Source organism: Lathamus discolor, chromosome 2 (genome assembly GCF_037157495.1).
Source record: "Lathamus discolor isolate bLatDis1 chromosome 2, bLatDis1.hap1, whole genome shotgun sequence".
Taxonomy (NCBI): domain Eukaryota; kingdom Metazoa; phylum Chordata; class Aves; order Psittaciformes; family Psittacidae; genus Lathamus; species Lathamus discolor.
Window position 1 is genome coordinate 16,297,008 of NC_088885.1, and position 22,254 is coordinate 16,319,261.

General features: G+C 37.0%; 1 protein-coding gene across 4 annotated transcripts in view; it reads right to left on the minus strand.

The window, feature by feature from the left end:
• Positions 1-22,254, minus strand: part of SKAP2 (src kinase associated phosphoprotein 2) — a 115,703-nt gene that overhangs the window by 14,124 nt on the left and 79,325 nt on the right. For 3 of the 4 annotated variants that reach the window (XM_065665923.1, XM_065665926.1, XM_065665924.1), the window contains 3 exons: positions 22,132-22,195; positions 21,668-21,772; positions 2,660-2,743 (listed from right to left, as the gene is read on the minus strand). In XM_065665923.1, the coding sequence (XP_065521995.1) occupies positions 2,660-2,743; positions 21,668-21,772; positions 22,132-22,195 (253 nt within the window). The remainder of the gene's footprint in view (positions 1-2,659; positions 2,744-21,667; positions 21,773-22,131; positions 22,196-22,254) is intronic. The other variant, XM_065665925.1, reaches the window with a different exon arrangement.

Genomic DNA, 22,254 nt, shown 5'->3' on the forward strand with positions numbered 1-22,254 from the left:
ATGGAATGAACATGTATACATGCTTTCTTTTCACCACTGTGGTCCACTGCCCAGTATACGAAACAGCTTGCCATTCTGAATCATATTCCTTGACTCTTGATCAGATTCTTCAAAAGTTTAACAGCGTCAGATTTGAAGATTACGAATCTGGACTTAGTAACAATATTTGACAGAGGTGAACTGTATCCTCTTTTAGTGATGATATGCTCAATATTTACCATACTGGAGGCTTAAGGATGGGGAGACAGGTGAAGTTCAGAATTAACAGTACCAGAATGACTGTGTCTTACACAAATGATTTAGACTCTCAGTGTTGAGCCTTAATGCCCAGATGAGACATGCCGTGTTAAAGAACAGTTACTTGTTTGTCCTGATGAAGTCCTAAATGGCAAAGAATGCCTGTTACTTACTTACTTGCCCTTTCTCTCACATTCCAGAAAAATTATGAAATAAGGGGAAAACAATTGTGGTGTATTTATGCGGACATAACATCTAATCTAGCCTTATTTGTTCAGTATAATCTTTCTCACTTCCCCTCTCCTACTGTTCCTTAGTTACTCTAAAATCATTTACACTGAGACAGCACAGAAAAGGACACTTACTGAAATAGTGATTATGGAAATGATAATGGGTAGATAGTGATACCAAAATAGGTCCAGCAAGCTATACTATGCAACTGAAAGTCTTCAATGCTTTGGTATATTTAAATAGTTAGGTCACTAGCAACTCACGTAAAGCTATCCAGCACCCACAGTCAGCATCAAGACTTGAGCATCATTGCACATTAATTGAAGTACAGATTAAGACAAGAAAAAGGTAGGGAAAAAGAAAGTTTTTTGCACTTAACAGGCTGAGCTCAAAAACAATTTGCAAAATATTTTCAGGTTTAGTAAATTTAGTCAATAAATTAAACTTAAGAATGTATGCACTGCTTGTGTGGAAAATCATGAAATACTACTGATTCAAGTTGGATATTTATTATGTGATGCCTATCAGAAACATTCATGCAAATTCAGCTCTAAAAGTCAAACAAATTTCCAGTGTTAAATAGTTAACTAAGTAAGATCAGATCAGAAAATTACTTCTTGAAATGCAATTGGTATCTGTAGAGAACTGGTATTTTCAAACACATTACAGAAATACTAGAAAGACTGATAAGGCTGCTCTCATAGCAGTTGAAGCTTTTCAGAAACGAAGGTGTGAAGGTTTTGATTTCCTAAAAGCAGGAATTCCAAGAAGAAATATTAGTGAAAAAAAAAAATGCTGCTGGCAACTTTATAATTGGATTGACCCCATGCTCCAATATGACATCACACTTATAATTACAGTAATGTCTAAATAAGTACTAAATATTAAGGCTGTAATGAGTCATGTTGTTTTACACATGTTTTTAGCAGAGCACAATGCTAACAGCATCTGATGACTTGGTTCTTGTTTCCTTTCCAAGAAAAGCAACCCAAAACTCTTCACAGCAACCTGTTCCTGCTTTCCTGTATGGCTCAGGAAATCAGGCCTCTGTTTCCTCTCCACATGTTGCAACAGGAAGAGCACTGCAGAGCTACTTCCTAAAGGAACTCTTCTTGCCCACCCTTTCCTTGACAGCCCTGAAAGAATTATGTGTATTAAGTATGACGGGGGAAGGAGAGCCAGTCAGCATGTCAGTGCAGGTCACAGTTACAATGCAGCAGATCTCAAAAAGGTGTAAGGTCTGATAAGAAGCAAGTCTTCTCTACTTGCTGTGTCAAATTGCCAACAGTTTATCTAGAGGTCTGTGCCCTTGAAGCACAAATATAGCTTGTTTTTAAGCATAACTGGAAATACCTTTCTGTCAAGAAAAGTTGTCTGGCCATGTGACTTTACATGGGTATTATTTCTCCAGTCCCAAAGATAATTAGCACAAGGGCAGTTTGCCAAGCTAAAGCTGAGAGAATATCCTTCACAGCCTTTCTGGCCATTTGTGTCCTTTTCCAATTTTTATGCTGCTGTCACTGGACTCTGGCATTTCTTACCCAATTCATTTGCTTTCTGTGGTAATCATATGCACTGAAGATATGCATGGCCAACATTTAAACAGGCTGCAGATCAATTAGTGGTCTTAAGTTTATCTGATTTTTATCAAAGAAGACAGAGCTTTGGGTCGATTGTCAGAGCCTGTGTCAAGTTGACCTTTTCAGAGACGTCTACATTGCCAGTCCCTTGGGCAACTTGTTGTCCCCTGTTAGTCTCTGAATGGCAGAAGTCTGTTCTGCTCAAGCACAAAGTATACACAGATGTCTATATTAGATTCTTATAGGTTTGACAGCAACTGCATGTTGTATCTATAAACTGTCCTTTAGCAGTGACACTTCCTCAATGATGATAAGCTAATTTATGCAACTAAATCTCCTTTGTGCAGAAATGAAAGCTAATTGAGTCATTACAAAGTAATTCAGGAAGGAATACCTTGTATAAATTGGCTTACTTTATAAATCCTTCTCAAGTGGTTTTCATGCATCCTAAGTGGTGCTAAGCAGTTTTGCTGCCATCAAATACCCAGATGAAAAAGACAGCTTTACAGAGCTATAAAAACATTATTTTAACACAGCAAAGGGAAGAAACAAGGAAATAAAGGTAAAAAGAAAGTGCATTACACAAAATAAAGAGGAAAGATTTTCATTACCTGAAACAGTGGTAACTTTCTCCTGGATCGGTTTTCTTGGCACTTCAGCCTTTGAAGGAATATGTTCTTCTGCAAAACATATAACTGCAAATGAAACTCCGAAGGGACACCTCAGCTGACAGGAATTACAGCCCGCATCAGTCTGAAAGCCACACTCTACATTTCCAGACTGTAAGCCCTGTTTACTATTTTGCATTGTACAGAAGTTGGAACATTGTTATTTCTGTGGTTTCCCCCACCCATCCAAACACTCCAAGAGCTTTCTTTCAAAATCTCAGTTGCGAACATCTGTTTCCCTTTTCACTTTGCTCTGAATACAGTAAATATAAAGCTACAGATCTGCTGGGTTTCATTCATTCTGAGACAATTAGAATGAGGGTCCTGTTCCACTACATGTATTTCTTACCAGGATAAAGAAAACTAAACTGAGGACCTCAGCTCTGAAGTGTGTTTTCTGGCTAACAGACCTGGAACACTGAAATCCCCACAGGCAATTTCAAAAGATGTTCTCCATATTCCTTGTCCGGTACAGACAGGGAACTACTCTCTCATGCCCACACCATCACTTAAGTAAATCCATATTCCACTCAGTACAGGGACATAAGACCTGCTCCTTACATTTCACAGTCAACAATTCTGTTGATGAGGGAAAAAAAGGGCACAAAGTATGAGGGCTTTTAGCTATTTTCTTTCCTTATGTTCATAAGGAAGTAGAAACAGATTTATCTTGGCCTTTACAGTATATCAAAACTGACAAAGCTGCTGTACTGAATGAAGAAATAGTATACTGATAAATCCACTTCTCAAATAAGAATTAAGCTTTTGATACATTTAAAGTATTTGACTTTTATACTCCTCACATCTTACACAGATTATTCATGCTTCATTTTAAGACATGCATTTCAGCAACTAATTTTGATATTTTATTAATGACAGACAAAAGATACAGAACTCACAGCTTTTAAAATGTTCCTTATTGTAAAACTTGTATGTAATTGCCTATCTACTTTGACAAACTGAATTTTATATCAACAGTTCAAAGGATTTTTAGCCTTGTAAAAAAATAATCCATCCACAAGACTGTTCCTGCAAACATTAAAGCAGATGTTTAAAGCACAAGAGCAGACCTGTTGAAATGAGTATGCATTATTGCTGCTAAACTATGTACGCAGTCCTACAAATTACATCATGAGATTCACTCTACAGAGCTTTGAAATTCTGCCCTACTAAGCCAGCAAGAGTTTTTTGCTTTCTGACTCTTGAATGACTAAAAATCTGGTTGAGATCAACATATATCATAGCCGAGGGAAGAAGAAGAGGAAAAAAAGGGAAAAAAAACCCAAAACAATAGAGCTGGGAAAATGTGAAGCTGCAGTACAACACAAAACACTCTGAACTATTTACTGCGCTCAAATGTATTCCCCCACTTGGCATAACACTTGTTGCACATTTCCAAGTACACTCATTTGTTTATTTTAAGCACTCACAGTTGGGAGTATAAATGCAAAAATACATCCACATGTGCTGTCCAGAGCACTAGGAGGCACTGTCATTCTGTGGCTTCCCTACTACTATTATACCGCTCACAGGTAGTATTCATCCATTATCAGTCACATCTTACAGGATTGCTCCCTTTTCCCAGAACAACCCAGTTGCATTCAACACAGAGTATTACATTGATTAAATAAATCCTGATGTTACATGTTACTGAATATTTGGACACACATCAACTGATGTGTTGAATGTACTGTGGATTTTAACTCATGATCATCAGACTAGCTTCAACTGAGGACTGACTTTAGTAGAGGGTATTTCAACAGAAGTAACAGCAAAGGAGGTTTGAAGAGATGTTTTTTCACAAGGTACAGCTGAATACATGTAGACTGCATTGTGGTTTCATGGAAAAAAAAAAATATATGCATTCCCCTTCCTGAAAAACATATTTCCTAGAAGCAAGAGGTCACCAGATCCATATCTGAAAATGTAAAGATGTCTGAACCAAGGAAATATATGGAAATACTGGAAAGGTCCCAGATTCAAAGGCTGTCCATATTAGCATACCTGTTCAGATCCCAACCATCCCCACTTATTCCACTTTGATTTACACTATAAAGCTGCACAGAGAGGACAAACTTTCAGGTGTAATTAGACTAGAAGAGGCACTCCAGAAGCACACTGAACATGGTCCAGCTGCCTATTCACATTCAGCCCATGGAACCAGACTAAAGTGAATCCACAGCAAACCTCTTCTGAAACACGCACAGCACGAACATCAGGTCTTCAGCACAAACTTGTGCTTTATGAATCTGTTGCAAACAATCCACACTACGTGCTAATGCAATCATGCTCACAGTGGAGCAGAGGTAATAGGCTTGGCTTAGGCTGGTAGAAAAGAACCTATGGTTCTTGCTAATGTTTTCTGCTATTATGTCCTGAATCAATATGTAATTAACACTAATCACATCAGTGAACTCCTCTAGAACTACAGACCCAAAGAACACTTAAAATACAGGTTATGTTCCATACTCTGCTGGTTTTCAGAGATTCTAATGGCAAACCTACAAAATTCTTTTGGTGACAGTGCAACAAAGAGCTAACTATATTTGTTATGGGTTTTTGCAGTCAGTCCATGAAAGCTGTTGAAAATTATTTACTTAATTTGCAGTCACCCAATCAGACATGATTCCACCATCCACACAATTTAAGAAGTGAACAATGAATTCTACACTAGCTGAGTTTTTTACATGAATCCATTGAATTTTTTTTATTCTAATTTCTTTTTCTTAAAAGGAGAGGGGATAAAAAAAAAAAATCAGGCTACATGAGTATAAAATGGGTAAAAGTTTGGCTTGAACAGCGCATTCCTTCAATGGAATGTGGTATCTCCATGATAAATAAGCATAAACTCCACAGTTTCCTCTACTAACACATTACCATCTTTTTACATTAGACACTAATTTAATGCCATTATTAATTGGTATTTTACTGTCTTCTAGTCTCCGACACATTGTCCTTGCACAATACTAGTTTATACCTTGGATAATCCCAGTTTGTGGGTTAATATATTCAACACTTCAATCACAGTAAACAAAAATAGCTCAGCTATGCAGCAAAATCCACCAAAACACACAGATGGTTATAAGGTTTTCATTGTGTGGTTTCCATAGCAATCATACTGCAAATCTGGAAGCTTCTTGCAAACAAGCAGCTTGTATTTACATGCCTCTTGGCTGCAGCACAGGACTCTACAACATGTGAAGTTGTTATTCCAATCGCATATTGTTAGAAAAATCATTGGGAGATGTTTTGATCAGTTCAGATAAAAACTACTGCAGTGAACTAATTTTTCATCTATTTCATAATGACACAAGCAATCACACGCTTGTAATGCACACTAATATATCTTCATTTGAAATCTCACTGTGGTGTCAGAAGGCTAGAAGCATACAAACAGGTTTTGTTACACAGACTCCCACAAAAATACTTGCATTATTAAACAATCAAATAAAAAATACAGTGTCTTTATTATTGTACTCAGCAGGGACGACAGATGCATGCAAATACAAAGGTATGAGGAGGAGCTCTGATGACACTGAACGTCATGGGTCTATACTGCTTTGTGCAAGAAAAAGATACAGTGGCATGGTAACACTAAGAGTATTACTTCTCCACATCACTTTTTTACTACCAAATAATGACTCTGCACAAATGTAAACAAGAACTTTCAAACATGAATAAATGCTTACCGTGGGAAAGAGTCGAGACCTTTTCTCTCCCAGATTTATAATTTTATGAATTGACCTAACCCCATTACGGATGAATCATTACTCTAATAAGGAACATAAATCAATCCAGCTATGTAATTTTTTTAATTAGTGAGAACTTGCTTTTTCACAAACAACAGAGAAACAGTTAAGAATTCCAAAGAAGGACCAATAAAGAGGAAAAAAGAGGAAAAACATATTTATAATTTTGCCAAACTGACACCTTTTGCTAGCATTAGTAGTGCGGGCTATCGACCACCTGGGGTCAAAGGAATAAGAATTAACATCCCTGTTTTATGCAGGACCAGCAACCTGCCTTACCTGAGGACAGCAGTCCCCAGCCTTGGGGATGGAAGCAGTCCTCTGCAGTGTTATCCCTATATATACACACCTGCACATGCCTATATACTTCACCCAAACCAAACCTCTTATGAGGTTTTAGCCTAAGCAGCTTGATATTTCAGAAATCCTTCACATGTTGCTTCATCCTAGGCTTATTTGCCTTAGTGTGCGTATTTATAATGGCAGCGGTTTTCTTTTCTGGTGTCTTCTTTTAGACCCCAGAGCCACCCATTCTGTAGGGAGAGATCTCCAAATCCAAGAAGCAAAACTCTAGCTTCGATATCCTCCAGTATTCCCACAGATCCGCCCCTTTCCCCCACTTCCTCCTGGACATGACAGATTACTGGAAGATTTACACACTTCTTGACATTTCACCCTGCATTCCCAGTAGCACTCTGGTGCGCTCTGTAAACAAATGAAACGGCTTGGAAAAGGCTGCAGAAGGCACTATTCTCTAGCCATGGTGTAAGATCTGGGGGGCAGCAGAGAGAGGGAGACAGACTCATTTTATTAAAGCTCCATCTGACTGAACCATGGTGAAGGTTTGTAGATTAAAATCCCCTTCACTACAGCGCTAGAAGTTAGAAACAAGCTGGTTGCTATTTAGAGAAGATGCTACAAATGTAAGAATTTTTTACTATGGCAGAAGAGTTCTTGTTTTATTCCTACTTCTATGAGTCAGCCAGTTACCACTCAACAGCTCAGAAAGAGAAGTTACGTCCTGCATGACAAGCTTAAGTGAAAAAAAAGCCCAAAAGCCCGATATCCACAACACAGTCGGAAAAGACAGAGAGAAAAGGGTCATCCAGACACAGGCTACAAGCTGGAATTGCTGATGAGGTAACATCAAAATAGGAGAAGCAGAAGTTGAGTCTGAATAAATGGTCACCACCGTGCTCAGAAATACAGTGGGAAACAAACAGTACAATTCTTCATTCCAGCAGAACACAGAAAGAGATCTCCCAGTTCTGGTCAATATAAAAATACATTTTAACGAAAAATATTACAAACACTGAGATGCTTTAGTTTTAGTTGAGGACAACCCATGTCAGTTTCTAGCTCAGATTCCTTCCAACACATGGGATCCAAGTCTGATTCCAAGATGGAGGCAAGAGGTTTCAATCAAATATACTACCAGCTAAACTGGATGGGAGCTCCAACAAACATTTTCTGAATAAGTTTTAATCGGCTTTTTGAAAACAACCATTATTTAAATTCTAAAGTAAGGTTGAGTATATGCACCACTCTGCCTGATCAGTAGACAGCAATGCAAGTCTCTTACTACTATTGGCTATGTATTGACCTCCCAATGGCCTCAAATAAATAGCATTGGCTGCACAAAGTGAAAAAGCTAGAATCATGAAATAGTTTGGAGTAGAAAGGACCAGTGGAAATTGCTTAGTCTAGCACCCTGCTCTAAGTCTGAAATTTAGATCAAGTTTCTAGGAGACAGCATTTGGCTTCCTTTGGTACTCCATACTAAACTATTCAGCAGCAGTTTATAAGGGTCTGTGCATTTTAATAGTTCACATATGAGACAGATGAAGCTAATGACTTTATAGAACAGGATTAGCTCAAGTGACTCAGTTTTGTACAGATCTTGCCAAGCCCCAGATGTAAGGTTTCCTGGAGTCCCTGAGAAATTCTGCAGTTCTTTTTCCCCCTCAGTTGCACTCCTTGTATCTGGAAAAGGTGCTACTGTGCACCACCGTTACTCCCAATTGTGTAAGCAGTCTGAATAACCAAACCAGCCATCTCAGATAAAAGTGAAGCACTGCCTCATGTTGAGACAACCTTGGAAAAGTTACCCCACCATCCTCACAGAAAAGATTAGTAAAAAAACAACTTTCCTGTGACACCACCCAATGAATCTAAGCAGATGTTATGGTTTGGCTTAATCAAAACCAAAAAGCAGATATAACATTCACTTCCTAACATAAGCATTTTGGAGTCACAGCATTTGCTAAACTAAAGACTGAAGTAAACTGAAACAATTCCAGTCCCACTAGGGACAAATACGAAACACACTTTAAAGCTGCAATTCTCCGGCCTTGTGCAAAAGAATGTTGTTTGGATCACATAACTATTGCTATGAAGAACAATAACAAAGTGAAGTAGCAGAGAGAAATGAGCACATTTGGAGAACTGCTTGAGAAAAAAATCCTAAATACATCTGTGAAAAAGACACTGCGTTTCTCCTATGTTACTGCACACATACCCATCCACATGAACCATAGTAGGGCAACGGATTTAAAAAATACATTTTTAAAAGCAGGAAGATACTGTATGACTTCTCACTGGTTTACTGGAAACAAGAAGCAAAAAATATTTTTCCAGCAGAAAGTATTTGTTATAATGTTTTAAGACAGAAAGTATGAAGATAAGCGATTAAAGAACGCATCTCTGTCCTTGGAACAAAAACAGTTACTCTTACATGAGACAGAAAATTGAGCACTGCTGGCAAGGTCATCCACAGTTGTTGTGGATCTTCTCACTCTACTGTGTATAATTTTACCAAGCTTTCAGAAAATGTAGAAGCATGCTCTGCTTTATTTACCTTTCCTACTTATTAAGACCTGAATATGTGTTGGCATCTTTCCTCTTTCTTCTCCTTTCCTTCCTCAGTACCAAGTGTCTCAATATTCTTGCTTCCCTATCCCCATCATATTCTGTAGTCACAACCAATTCAAATAAAGACTATATTCTCTTTAGACCACACAGATTTCATTTATTTACCAAATGTAGAGGTTGCTATTATGGAAGTTGCTGTTTTCAGGGTTTCACAAGGTCCTTGACTCTCAGAGCAAGTATCACAATGAGAGGAAAAACATGCTGTCACCTCAATGACAGAACAGCATATATTCATTAGGAAAACTGAACAGTTCACAGAAGTACAGGCAATTCCTGATTTTAGTTATGAAGTTAATATGATTTCATGGACTCAGCTTCCTGCTTGGAGTGCCTCTGTGGAGCTCTCCTTGCAAGCAAGCAGTCTTCAGTCATGAATCGAGTGACAGTTAAATCAACTTATTTGTACAGTTCCTAGCACTAGTCTTCCAAACCACAGAAAATTTTTTAAACCTAAAAAAAAAAAACCCCAAAAAATAAAATTTACCAATTTTACATTCTCTCAAACATAGATGCAAAAGAATTAACAATTTGTCAAACGAGTCCAAGAGACTTAGGAGGAATGTATGTTAAATCCTAGTTACACCAATAGCAAGCTTGGGAGAAGAGGAGGTAGAGAAAAGCAGGAAAGGCAGGAGGACATACTAGAAAAGACCACTTAGAATGTCTAACTTTACTAATTTTTTATTTATTTTTTTTTTTTACAAAATGATCTATTATTAATAAAATTCAACACAAACATGCCAAAGTGTAATGTGCACTGCATAGAAATAAGGGATGGGTTTTGCACTGACCTTTATATTTCCTCATGAAGAAAGACCTCATAATAGTAATTTTTCTCAAGAGAAAAGATAAAGGTCATCACAAGCAAGTTCAATTGCAGATATGCACACAATAGTTATAATGGAGAATAAAAGAAATTAGAAAGATCCACTTCCAGAAACCCATTCATTCTTTTTGAAAACAATTCATTGTTTTCAGAAATCAAGTCTCTTACAACTGTCTAATCCTATATGGCGAATGAACTGGTTAGAATATGTTAAACTCAGCAGTCAAAAAGACATTTGATGGGCTATCAAGCGAGGTGAAAATTTCGTAAGTGACTTCAGGATGCAGCGCCTTACAGATTCCTCATGCTTGATTGGGCACCTTTTAAAATGTTGCCTTTTTTCTTTTTTTTTTTTTTTTTGATCAAGCAATAAAATAACAACTTCCACACCTGAACAGAAGCATCCCTGAAGGTAAAATTTCGTTTTAGCTTCCAACAAAAGCACAATTTTTGCTCCACTTCTAAAAATGTTCCCAAAGCCTCAAATTTGGCATACAAAATCGAGGCAACAGGCGTCTTACCTAAATTCCTATTAAACATTTAAAAAAGGAATAAAATATTTTACAATACTGCTTTTAACAGTAAACTTCTGGAGTTTAATGCTTCTACACGCTCACTCAATTATCAGCTATCCCTTCTCTGTCCCCCATCACCCTCCCAAAAAAGTAGCTGCAGTAATTGGACAGAATGCAAATTAGTAGCTCAAAGGGACAAAACAAACCACAGTTTCAAATTCGATTCTGTGGTTGTATTGTAGGTTCACAGGAATTTGCGCTAGAGATTGCTTGCCTAAATACGTGTGGCACGCGCATAAGTACATTCTTATATATAAACATAATAAAGATTTATGTGAATTCACTGTAACTAAAATAAATTTGTTTGTTCTCTCAACCCATAATAGCTCTTAGTTATGTAAATAGTTTAAGTGTTCAACATGACATTTTATAAACCTTATTATTAAAATGTTTTGCTAAAACAAATGTGGTGACTATTACAATCTACATAGAAAATATAAATAGTTCTCTATGTAAATAGATCTAGCAATCAAATATTCAATTAACTGATCTATACTGTATAACTCTGTACTACAGTGTTATCTGCCAACCATGTACAGGGGTTATAATTCTCAGGATTAAATTTATATGATAGACAGAATTAAAGTCTGTAAATGCCAAATAATCTTTTCATACTCGTTGATCAACAGCAAGATTTAAATTTAAAAGCTATTTCTGAAAACTACTTATCCCTACTTGTGACAAACGTAACTTGACATAATACGTATATATATACATAGAATTCATAAAGAGAGAATCTTGTTTAAACCACATAATATCCTTTAATAATCTGCAGGGTTAAAGTATTCAAATTTATAGTCTGATTCCAGATATGAACTTACTCAAAAAGGGACAAAAGACACGGCATTTCAGTATAGCTCACATTAGTGAAAGGAAACACAATACAGTTGTTGGCATGTTTCCACAAGAAAAGTCTGGCTCCCAGATGCTTCTCTTATAACTCCTTTAAAAACGTTCTACCAAGACACTTTTGCATTCTCTGTGTTGATCATTAACTGCACGCTGACCAAAAAAAATGTCCAGCAGCTTTCACCCTTTGGGTATTTTCATGAAAAGTAACAAGCCCACACCACTGCCTCTTTTCATTGTTTATGACCCATGCCATCAAATTAAATTGTCAACTATGCTAAATCCTTTGTCCATCGTAAACGATGAAATGAAGTAGTTATAAAAATGTTATGATTCAAAACCAAGAATCAAGTTAAATCAGAAATAAGCAGAAAATTATAGCTGCGACGCAGACTGTTTACACATACCATATTTTGGGTAACGTTCCCACATTCATTTCTACAAATACAGTCTCATTCTCATACATTAGGTCCAGACTACAACCAGCAACTCTGGATGCCAGATCTTGCTAGTCCTACATGCCATATACCGCAATGCAGCTCAGAGAAATGAGGGAGGACAACAGGGATATGGAAGTAGTTCATAAGCAGGAGATGACAACTGCTCCCCAGGCAGCTCACCCTGTAACTGTGGGATTGGCATGCAGCTGGATCTCAGAAAACCCAGGGCCCCCAGAGTCCCAGATTACTTGAATCCCCTTGCAGCCAGTACTTTGGATTACTGAGCTCTCATGCCAGAGACACAACACAGTCCTTGCTGCACTGTAAGAGCCACTATTTGTAAGCCTGAGCTAGGCAGATTAATAAGAAATTATGTTTTATTACTCGGTAATAAACCACATTCTTTTTAAACATAAAACCAAGATTAAAAATAATGACAAAATTGTACCCATCTTGAACATCTTTTAGTGAATTAGCTGAAACTACTACTAGTAATGGAGATGAGCCACTTCTTAAGGAAAACAATTTGAGACAGGTATAGAAGAAAGTATAGATTCAGTTAGCATATTTTGGGACAATGGGAGGACAGCCCTCATGCTAGGATCCACAGGCTTTTCTGTAGATAGTGCTTTGTTTTTAAAATGTGATTCTTTCCTTTAATTCCCAGTTTTGCTGATGTTTCCCTTCAAGATTCAAGGACAGAATAACTGCTACAGCCCGCTAAATCAAAACCCTCCCACAAACAAAAGACAGAAATACTGGAACCTCTTCCTTAAGGATATTGAAAGCTCCCAAGATCTTAAACTGGTTTTCATTAGAAGTCAAACTCAGAGGTTTTTAGGTGGAGGAAATCGGGATCTGCTAGGAAAAAACAGATCAAACTTCAAAACAAGGGCTGAAACAAAATATCCCCTTGTGCCAACCATCCCCTTTCTGGATGAGAAAATGCTCCTCCTAGCTTGTTCTATAATTCAAATCTCTTGGATGTACTTTCTTCAGTCTCTTAAGAAAACATTCTTCCTTTCACTGCTGAAGCTTATCTGTGTACCTGCAGCCTGGACTTCCCTGGAGCATTCCTCCCTCTAAGGCTCAGCAGACTGCTGCATCTTGCCCTCTCTGCCTGGTCCAATGTGTGGTCTGGGAGCTGTAGCCTGCTGACGATTTTCCTTTCCTAGAAGCAACCAACCTGCTTCTTTCACAGACTCCAACCCAGCCCAGAGAGCAGTAGCCAAGACAAGGAAACAGCCAGCCTTTTCCTACATTGCCTTCCTTGTATACATGTAAACTAAATGTGACATCCACTGCAGACTCAGTACACTGAAACACACAAGCAAATCAGGTACATATGCAGATGACCAGTAAAATTCATGAAGGTCTGGTTAATCAGTAGTATTATGTATGTCTAATTTCTGAATTTTTGAGGAGAGTAGGAAGGAGAGTGAGTAGCAGATAAAAAGCACACTGAGAGGAAAAGACATATATAGAAGGATTTATGCGGATACCTTTCTTAAGGCTGAAAAATTCAAATAAGAGATTTGTATCTATAGTAACAGCGTGATTAATTCAGCCTTTAAAGCCCACCTTGCTGGGTCTTATTTGAGAATCTAGTTGTATAAATTATGGTTCTTTAATAGCTACCTTGTGGAAATCAGAAAAGTTGAGAGAGAGCCTGAGGCACCATATAACCTCTGGTTGCTCTTGTTTCTCAAAGAGGAAAAAAAATCTACCTAATAGTTTTAATAGCCTGATATGCAGTCATTCGTCACAAATTCAAAAAGTAAAGGTTCCTTGATCTATCTATATAGTATTCATCACAGTTATACCCAAGCAGTAGAGCGAGCCCATTTCTATTTTCATAAATATACATAATACAATTGACATTTTGCTTTGAACTTGCTAAACTACAGCAATTCCTCAAATTTATGGTTAATAAACTATCTCACATACCAAGACATTTCTTCTGAATGCTTTGCATTAGAATTATTGCACTGCTTCTTAATTAGATAAAAAACAGTGCTACCAAAGAAAACTACTTTGCTTTCAAAAGAATGAACTCTGGATCCATAACCCACTGAAGACGTGCATGCATAAACAAAGCTTTATTCACATTTAACATGAAGCCAGCTGCCAGAAAGAGAGTGAACACAGAAAAAACTATGACACAAGTAAAATTAGTTTGTGTGAGTTCTGTCTTGCCAGAACGACAAGCTTTTCTGAGACAGGATTCTCTCTCTTAATAACAAACAACTTCCGTCACATACTGTTCACATCAGACTGGTTTTACAAATCAAGTGTCAAACACTGTTCTGTGGTGGAGCACAGAAAATAGTATGAAAATGAATGATAAGTACTTGCAATAAATATCTTATTTTGATAAGTAAATTTCTTTCAATGAGTTGTGTGCCAATTATTTTTTGAAAGAGTTCTTTACACATAAAACCACATGATTAAAAATAGTACCTTTCTAGATATTATTATGTCCTCTAATTTTAAGTAAATAAGCCTCAAAATCCAAATAATTAATGCAGATTTGTCAATCTATCCCTGGGCTGGGGGAGGGGGGTGTCTGGTTGGGCTTTAGGGTATCTTTCATTTTGTTTTTTAATCTCTGAAATACAGAAATAAAATTTAGCCTTTGCTAACCCAAGACTTTAATGAACACAGCCTCTGCTAACCTAAGACTTTAATGAACACAGCCTCTCCACATGATCTCCTTCAATGTGTTGAAACAGTTGACCACAGCTTCAGGAAAGTAGCTCCTATTTCTCCACTTGTAAACTCTGAAACCTATGAAATTTGAAACATCTGAAAACTATGAAGTCTTGCGTGCAGTTCAAAGCAAAGAGAATAAATACCTACACTTAATAGCACACATTTTCCATTTACTGTAGGTGTTGTAATTAACTGCTTTGAATCTCACAGCTAACAAAATTTTCTGCAGCCGAAGTATATCACTAAATAAAGAATACTCTTTTTTCAGAGTATTTCTCAGTAAACAACCCCACCCTATTCCAATCAGTGAATATACCCCTCACATGCAAATCAGACTAAATATGAATACTCAGTTATTATTCCATTTTTATTGGCCTCCTTACTTGTACGTTTGTGACAGGAGAGCAGGGATTGAATTGCATCACAGGCAGTAGGCTTCGTGGCGGCTATAGGCCATCTGTTCTTCACAGACCACCATATATATTCATTTTACAGGAAACACAGAATAGTCTGTGAACCTTATTTTTCATCCCAAAGACTTGCCACTTCCCACTCAATGGACATCTCATTCTTTTCAGCTACACCAGATTCTCTTACCTCCTCTTCCATCACTGCCACTCAACCTCAATAGAAAGTGAAGGTTCCCTCTTTAGATGTGGGAATACATTAATTGAAGTTAAAGCCCAAGTTCTTGCGGCAAACAAAAGCTGAGGTCCAGGTATGAAGTTCCTAACCACCTCCTGGATGCAACGTCTTTACATACAGAAAGTTGTCTGGATTCTTAACTCATGTCTTGTAAGCATTTAGTACTAGCTGAAGGACACTCCAAGGTATATATACTTTCCGTAAGTGTACTGCCTCAAAACCCACAGTGACCTAGAATTCAGACACAGTTCCATTTCATCACACTAGTTGGGATTCAGCAATATACAGTTGAAAGACACGATTTTTCACTTATTTCCATGTCTGACATAGAATCAAAGACATTTAATAGACCCCCAAATCCCAGTGATTAAGGAAACCAAACCATGCATCTTGGACAGAAAAAGAAGTCTTTACTATTCCCTGACACCAAAAGGTAGTTTACATCTGCTTTTCAGGGATCTTGTATATTATTTTAATTATTTTCAATTTGCAGCAAACTGAGTAAACCCTGTAGCACCCCCTCCTCATTCTCCACCCATCAGTAAGATATTACAGGCAAAACACTCCATATATTACAATAACACAAAGGCTAAACAAGTAAAAAATACTTATTTCTTAACACCACCAGGATCCAATCTTTGAAAAACACAGTTTTGAAGAATCCTCGCTGCTTTAAAATGAAAAAAAAATATATATACATAAATATATATATATTTTAATATATATATATTATATATATATAAATATATATATATATATCTGGCTGTGTTCTTGAACCTGAAAGATATTTTGATGGAAATTATTCAAAACACTTCCAGTAATCAGTCTGGAAACTCATAAATACTGTCCTCGAAAATACCCATCTTACACCTGGTCTTCTCAGCTTCAAATATTCCTGACCCTACTTTGAAATCCCTTCATTTACTAATTAAAAGCACTTACAATTCTTTCTGTGGAAAAAAATAAAAATAAAAAATTGGTAGCGTTACATCAGCATTACATACAACTTTTCTGGACAAGAAGTAAAGAATTGCCCAACTGCTTGAGGCAAACAAATGTTGGGAGGAACTTGGACAATATACCATGATATGTAATATACTGACTTAACAGCAATGATCACAGGTACCACCTCAGATTCCATGATCACCTGTGTCTCTGCTGACTTAAACGTACTGCTCTGGTTTATACAACCAATTATCAGTTTCTTCATTTTAGTTTACTGGTTTTAGGAACTGATAATACAGCTATAATCCACAACTTGGACAGTTTGACACCAAACACTATGTTGGTCCCACAAACCCTGACTGTGATATATTGAAAGCTCTAAAATAAGCAAAGCTCTCTTGAAAAGGCATTTTCATTAACACAGTGCTGTGAAATTTTCACTTCTAGTGCCAGAAAGTCAACACATTTGACACTACATTTTCAGAACACAAGTATTTGCTATGAGTTGGTGTCCATGAGTAACTTACACTCAAACTCTACTACATAATCATTATTCCCCTTCTTCCCCAAGAAGAGGTAGATCAGAGATCATGTTCTCCCTCCCCTTGCAATGCTCATGAAAAGGGCACAAAAACATAAGCACAATTTTCTCCTTCAAAGCTCAAGCAATCCAGCAACAACACAGGATGATGGTATTAAGCTGCTTAACTACAGAGGTTAACAGAAAAAATTGAAGTGACAAAGCTGCTTAAAGAGATAACTATAAGATAGAGACATACTTTCATACTCAATGTCAGAAATAAGTTCTGAAACAAAATCAATATAATTTTAAAACTACTTAAAAGACTTTATTTAAAGTAAGTAAGATCAAACAGTGTTTCTCTGCACAGCACACTTTATCTTGTATAAGACATTTCTTACCTTTCCCTGAACTTTGCCCTAGTTTCCACAGCTAAGCTCCCAGCTACACTGCTAAACAGAATTATTGGCCAGACAGACACCTGGCTTGACCTGGCAAATTGTTTGGCAGAGGACTGATTGTGGGAATCAGAAGACAAAAGCAAGCTTTCCATCCCCACAATCCTTGGCCCAGTCGGAGACTGAATCAGCCCTCAAACTTTATTTACAGTAAAGAACTAATGGAAATTGTATTGGCTGGGTCAGTTCTGCACAGCAGTTCCCCTGATTAGAGGACAGCACTGAATTTCACTGTCCTTACCCCTCTCACCCAAAAGTTTTCTATGTTATGGACAGGCAGAGAAGAGACGGCACAAAGCCAACAGTAACAGGCCTTGGGTCACATCATGTTGCTTCAGGATTACCAATCTGACCTATTTATAATGTCAACTTTTCACCTACATGAACAAACTAAGCACCACCAAAGTAAGAATCAAACCATTTTAATGCAATCTAGAATGTATACCACAGAATCTACTGCTATAATGCAAGTTCGTGACCAGAAAGATAAAGAGAATTGAAAAAACAACATAAGATTGAAAATGAACATAAATATTAGCTGAGATTAACACCTCTTTTCTCCTATTGTGCAAGACTGTTGCAGACAGTACACAATCTGAGTTGATGTTGTAGAAAGCATGAAGGTGTCAGGGAGCAGTTAGCATTGCAGTTTTGAGTATATGCTCCATACAGATGTGAAACCACAGAAGAGAATACTGAAGGCCATTAAACATTATGTCACTGAAACCCCAAATTAATAAAAATAAAATAAAAATCGGTCTCCAAGAGCTATAGCAGATGGAAACATTTTCAAAGCTGGCAAGTGTTGTCTCTTCTGACAAGGACAAGTCCATCGTTTAAGACACCACTAACCTAGAAACTCTATGCATCTAGGTAGCTCTACAGGCACACAAAGTTATTTAATACAACATATTTAGAAGTTATTTTATGCTATACCTTATAATATCCAGCTGTGGACTGCAAAATTATATAGAGTGTACTACGGTAGAAAATAGCTAATTAAGCAAAAGTGGGCCTTTATTGGTAATATTTTTAATTTTGCCTAACCAAGTTTTCCTCTGTGTTTTATTACAAAAAAAAAAAAAAAAAGTCAAAAGCTTAGTTGGTTGAAAATAGTATAAAGCTTTATATTCCTGAAGAATCTTGCAAGGAAGATTTACAAGTTGGGAAATCTTTGGAAGTTTTGACATTCTTGACTCTACCTGAATAACCACAGTAAAACACTAACTAATGCTAAGAACCAGGAAAATTATGCTTCTATGGTAAATATGAATTTCTATGTGCTGTTAAAGAAGCGACTTATCAGATCAAAAGATAAATCTTCACACCTCTCTTTGTACCTCTTCCAACTATAAACCCACTGCTCCTGCCAGCAGACACTACAAATTGAATGCCGCTGAAATCTATGCTTTTAATAGGCTAATAGACTGTTACTGTTCTGGATGCTGGCTTGAGGCTATCCAATCCTGCCTGGAAAATTCATCTACACTGTCTCCTGCCACAGGCATGGGGAAAATAACAATAAAAAATAAAAACTTAAAAAAAAAAATCTAACCAATGAGATAGCAAAAAAATCCACCATCAGGTAGGCCTGATTACTGCAACAGTTCCAGAAAATTCCCAGTTTTCAAAACTGCACAAAAATTCCCTTTTAATCCAAACACTCTCTATTCAAATACAAAACCCAGTATTACCAGACGGACTGCATCATGAACTAACTTAATTTGCTTTGGAAACACTGATATAAAAAAACACTAACAAGCCACTGAAATGTAAAATTTCACTTACTTGATAAATTGCTAATTATATGCAAATAAATAAAAACAAGGTACAAAGAGCTGTGCACCTGAAATTCAATATTTATAAAGCTAGGGGATCTGTGGAAACAAAGTATCCGAGGCCTCTAATATGAAGATGCTTTGAGGATAAAAACAAAGTGAAGATTAATTTCTTCCCCCTCTTCACAAGGATCTAGCATATTTGTCTTCTGCATTCCAGAGCTTAGCACAGCTTTGCATCTGTACAGATAATTATCTTTTCTGTTCTACGAACAGGCATTCAGAATTCGTTATTTGTTCTGTTACAAAGTCAGCTAACAGCAGAGATAACGATGCTGCATCCTTTGACCACAAAAAGATTCACATGGGAAAACAGAAAGGAGCAACAACTGGGATTACTTCCAACCAATCGAGCCTAATTAAGGCAGATTAGACCAAACTGGAGTATGCCCTTTTACCATCAAGTTTAGATGAACAGCTATACGAGAACCAAGTAAGGACTGCTCCTGTGACGTTTGTCCACTAGCATTTCATCTAATACTCTTCAATATGCTATGGATCAAGAAAAGGAGTACTGCTATAGGGTATCAGAGTTGTAAGATTTTAATTCAATTTAAGCAAATTACTATTGAAGCACATTTATGGAAGAGAAAAAGGTGCTTTTATCAGCTGAAATCTATTGCAAAATTATGCTTTATTTTCACTTAGTTATGCTGACACATCACAGCCAAACTTACGACCTTCATTGTAAGATGTTCCCTCCTAAAAAGTTTACAGTTCACAAATAGATGAGATGGAGAAAGCATGAGATAAAAAAAGGCAATCCCTACTTGATAACATGAAAAGGAACCACCACTCCAAGATCATGGGGAAAGAAATTAACTCAAATCTGGAACTAGATTTCTTGAATAACAGAAGCACTATTGTTTCTTCGTGACAGCTGTGTTTCAGATTTATTAGCCATGTTAGGAGCCAACAGTTCCTGGAAAACTGACATAAAAATGGGATGCAAGTGAAAATACGCTAAATTCTTGCAATATCATACCAAAGCAGCAGTTCTCTGAAGACAGAGCTCAATGCAAAGAACTCAAAGCCTATATTAACTATTAGCCCTCTACCAGTATACTATGGGATAGTGCTCCAGATCTACTTAGAGATACAAATGAACATGTAAGATAAGTGAAGCTCAGAAAAAGAGTAATTTATCCCACAATACATCCAGGGGTTCTTTAACAGAGTGTAGGCAAGCACATCAGATCACCTTCTGTAAGAGCCTGAGCATCCAAAAAGCACTGCAAATAAGATCTGGCTGTATTCTCTAGCTAGAATATTAAGTTCTGTAATGCAGTTTTTATCTTTACTGCAGAAGAGGTTTTCAGCAAGCATGACACAATGCACCCTTTCAGCAGAATTTGCATTCTGTGCTGAAGTAGCGTAGGTACAATCCAAAGAAATGGAACAAAAAAAAAAAAACACCTTAGCTCTTGAAGACTTGAGTGCTATTACAATTTTACAATTTTATGATCATAATTTTCACTCATGTTCCCTGCTCCCTTGGTTCATTGAAATTACCTTTAAAATGAAAACTGAGGCATACTGTAAACCATTCTTTTCTCCAATGGTCAGAATATTGAACCTAACAGACACAGAAAGTCAGCATCACATGACACAATTTTTCCTCTCAAGTTATTGCCAATAATTGCACTGCCCCAAACAGCAAGGAGTGAAGAACATTATTTCATACAAAGTGATTATCAATTGTCATATCATTTTAAAATACCATTTTAAATTAACTAATGGTAACTGAAACACTGACTTTTTTCATAGCTTCTTAAAATATAATCAAGAACAACTAGCTTTCTCCTAATACTTGAATGCCTACAATCAACTCCAAGAGATTTTCCCAAGCTTTTTCTTTTGTTTTGCCATCTGATAGATACACTTGGACATTTAGGAGCATAATCATTTTACCACATCAAGAAGTCCACAGAAAAAGTTTCTGTATAATCATAGTCATGCTGGAAGATATGAAACAAAACAGTGTCAATACTCATGTCCCTTTATTTACAGTTCGTCTCCAGAGCCTTTTCCAACAAACACGTTGCTTTCTTGCAGGGTTATAACATCCTGTATTAGGCAACAGCTGATAACATATGGAGTGATGGTGAACTTTTGCTTAATACAAATTCCAAAATGAATAAAGAAAATATGATGGGCAAGTTGGTGGAAAAAGCTTTAAGGCAAGGCAATTTCCAGGGAATCTTAATGAGCCAAAAGTCCCCTGAGACAACTTCTACCCATGCTGCACTATTTTGATGCCCTTGTAAAGAAAACTTAACTGTTCTCACTCAGATCTGGTTGAAGACACATTCTCTTTTTAATGTCATAAGAAAACTTGAAATCTGAAAGTGTCTTACTCATGCTGGTTATGCCATTCACTTACTTTCAGCCACTCAAGAGTTACCAGACTAGAAGTGGAGAAGACAAAATGATTACAAGACACAAAGTAAAAAAATTCAATACCTTTAACTTCTTCATAAATGCTATCATCTACTGATTCACTGCTCACATGGCAAACATCGTCATAATCCTCTTCTTCCTCCTCGGGAATAGCATTAGATTCCGAATCTATGCAATGGCAGTTTAAAAAGTTAAGATTTACTACAGAGGAATGCCTTAGCAGAAAATCATGCAAAGAAAACCACAATTCTTCTATGACCTGGTGTTTGCAGTATACTCTGCTTATTTTTAGATAATGTTCACTAAGGGGGAGCTTTCAAGATAAATACTTATCTTGGAGAAAAGCAAGTATCTTGCAAAAGGCGAAAAGTCATATGAAAGCTACATGATTGAAAAATAGGACTTGCTATTCAAAGCTTGGACAGGGGAGAATACAACATACGCAAAAATGATAGCTAACGTTAATGGACAGAACTACCATCACTAAGCAGTACTGGCAAAGTCTACTGCTTTACAGGCTGGCTTACCTTGGATGACAAATTTGACTTGCTGTACCCATTCCTCTGCTTCTTTGGGAGTGGCAGCTGTAAACTATTAAATGTTTATTAATAACAACTACCAGTAATGACAAAAACACAACTACAATTTCA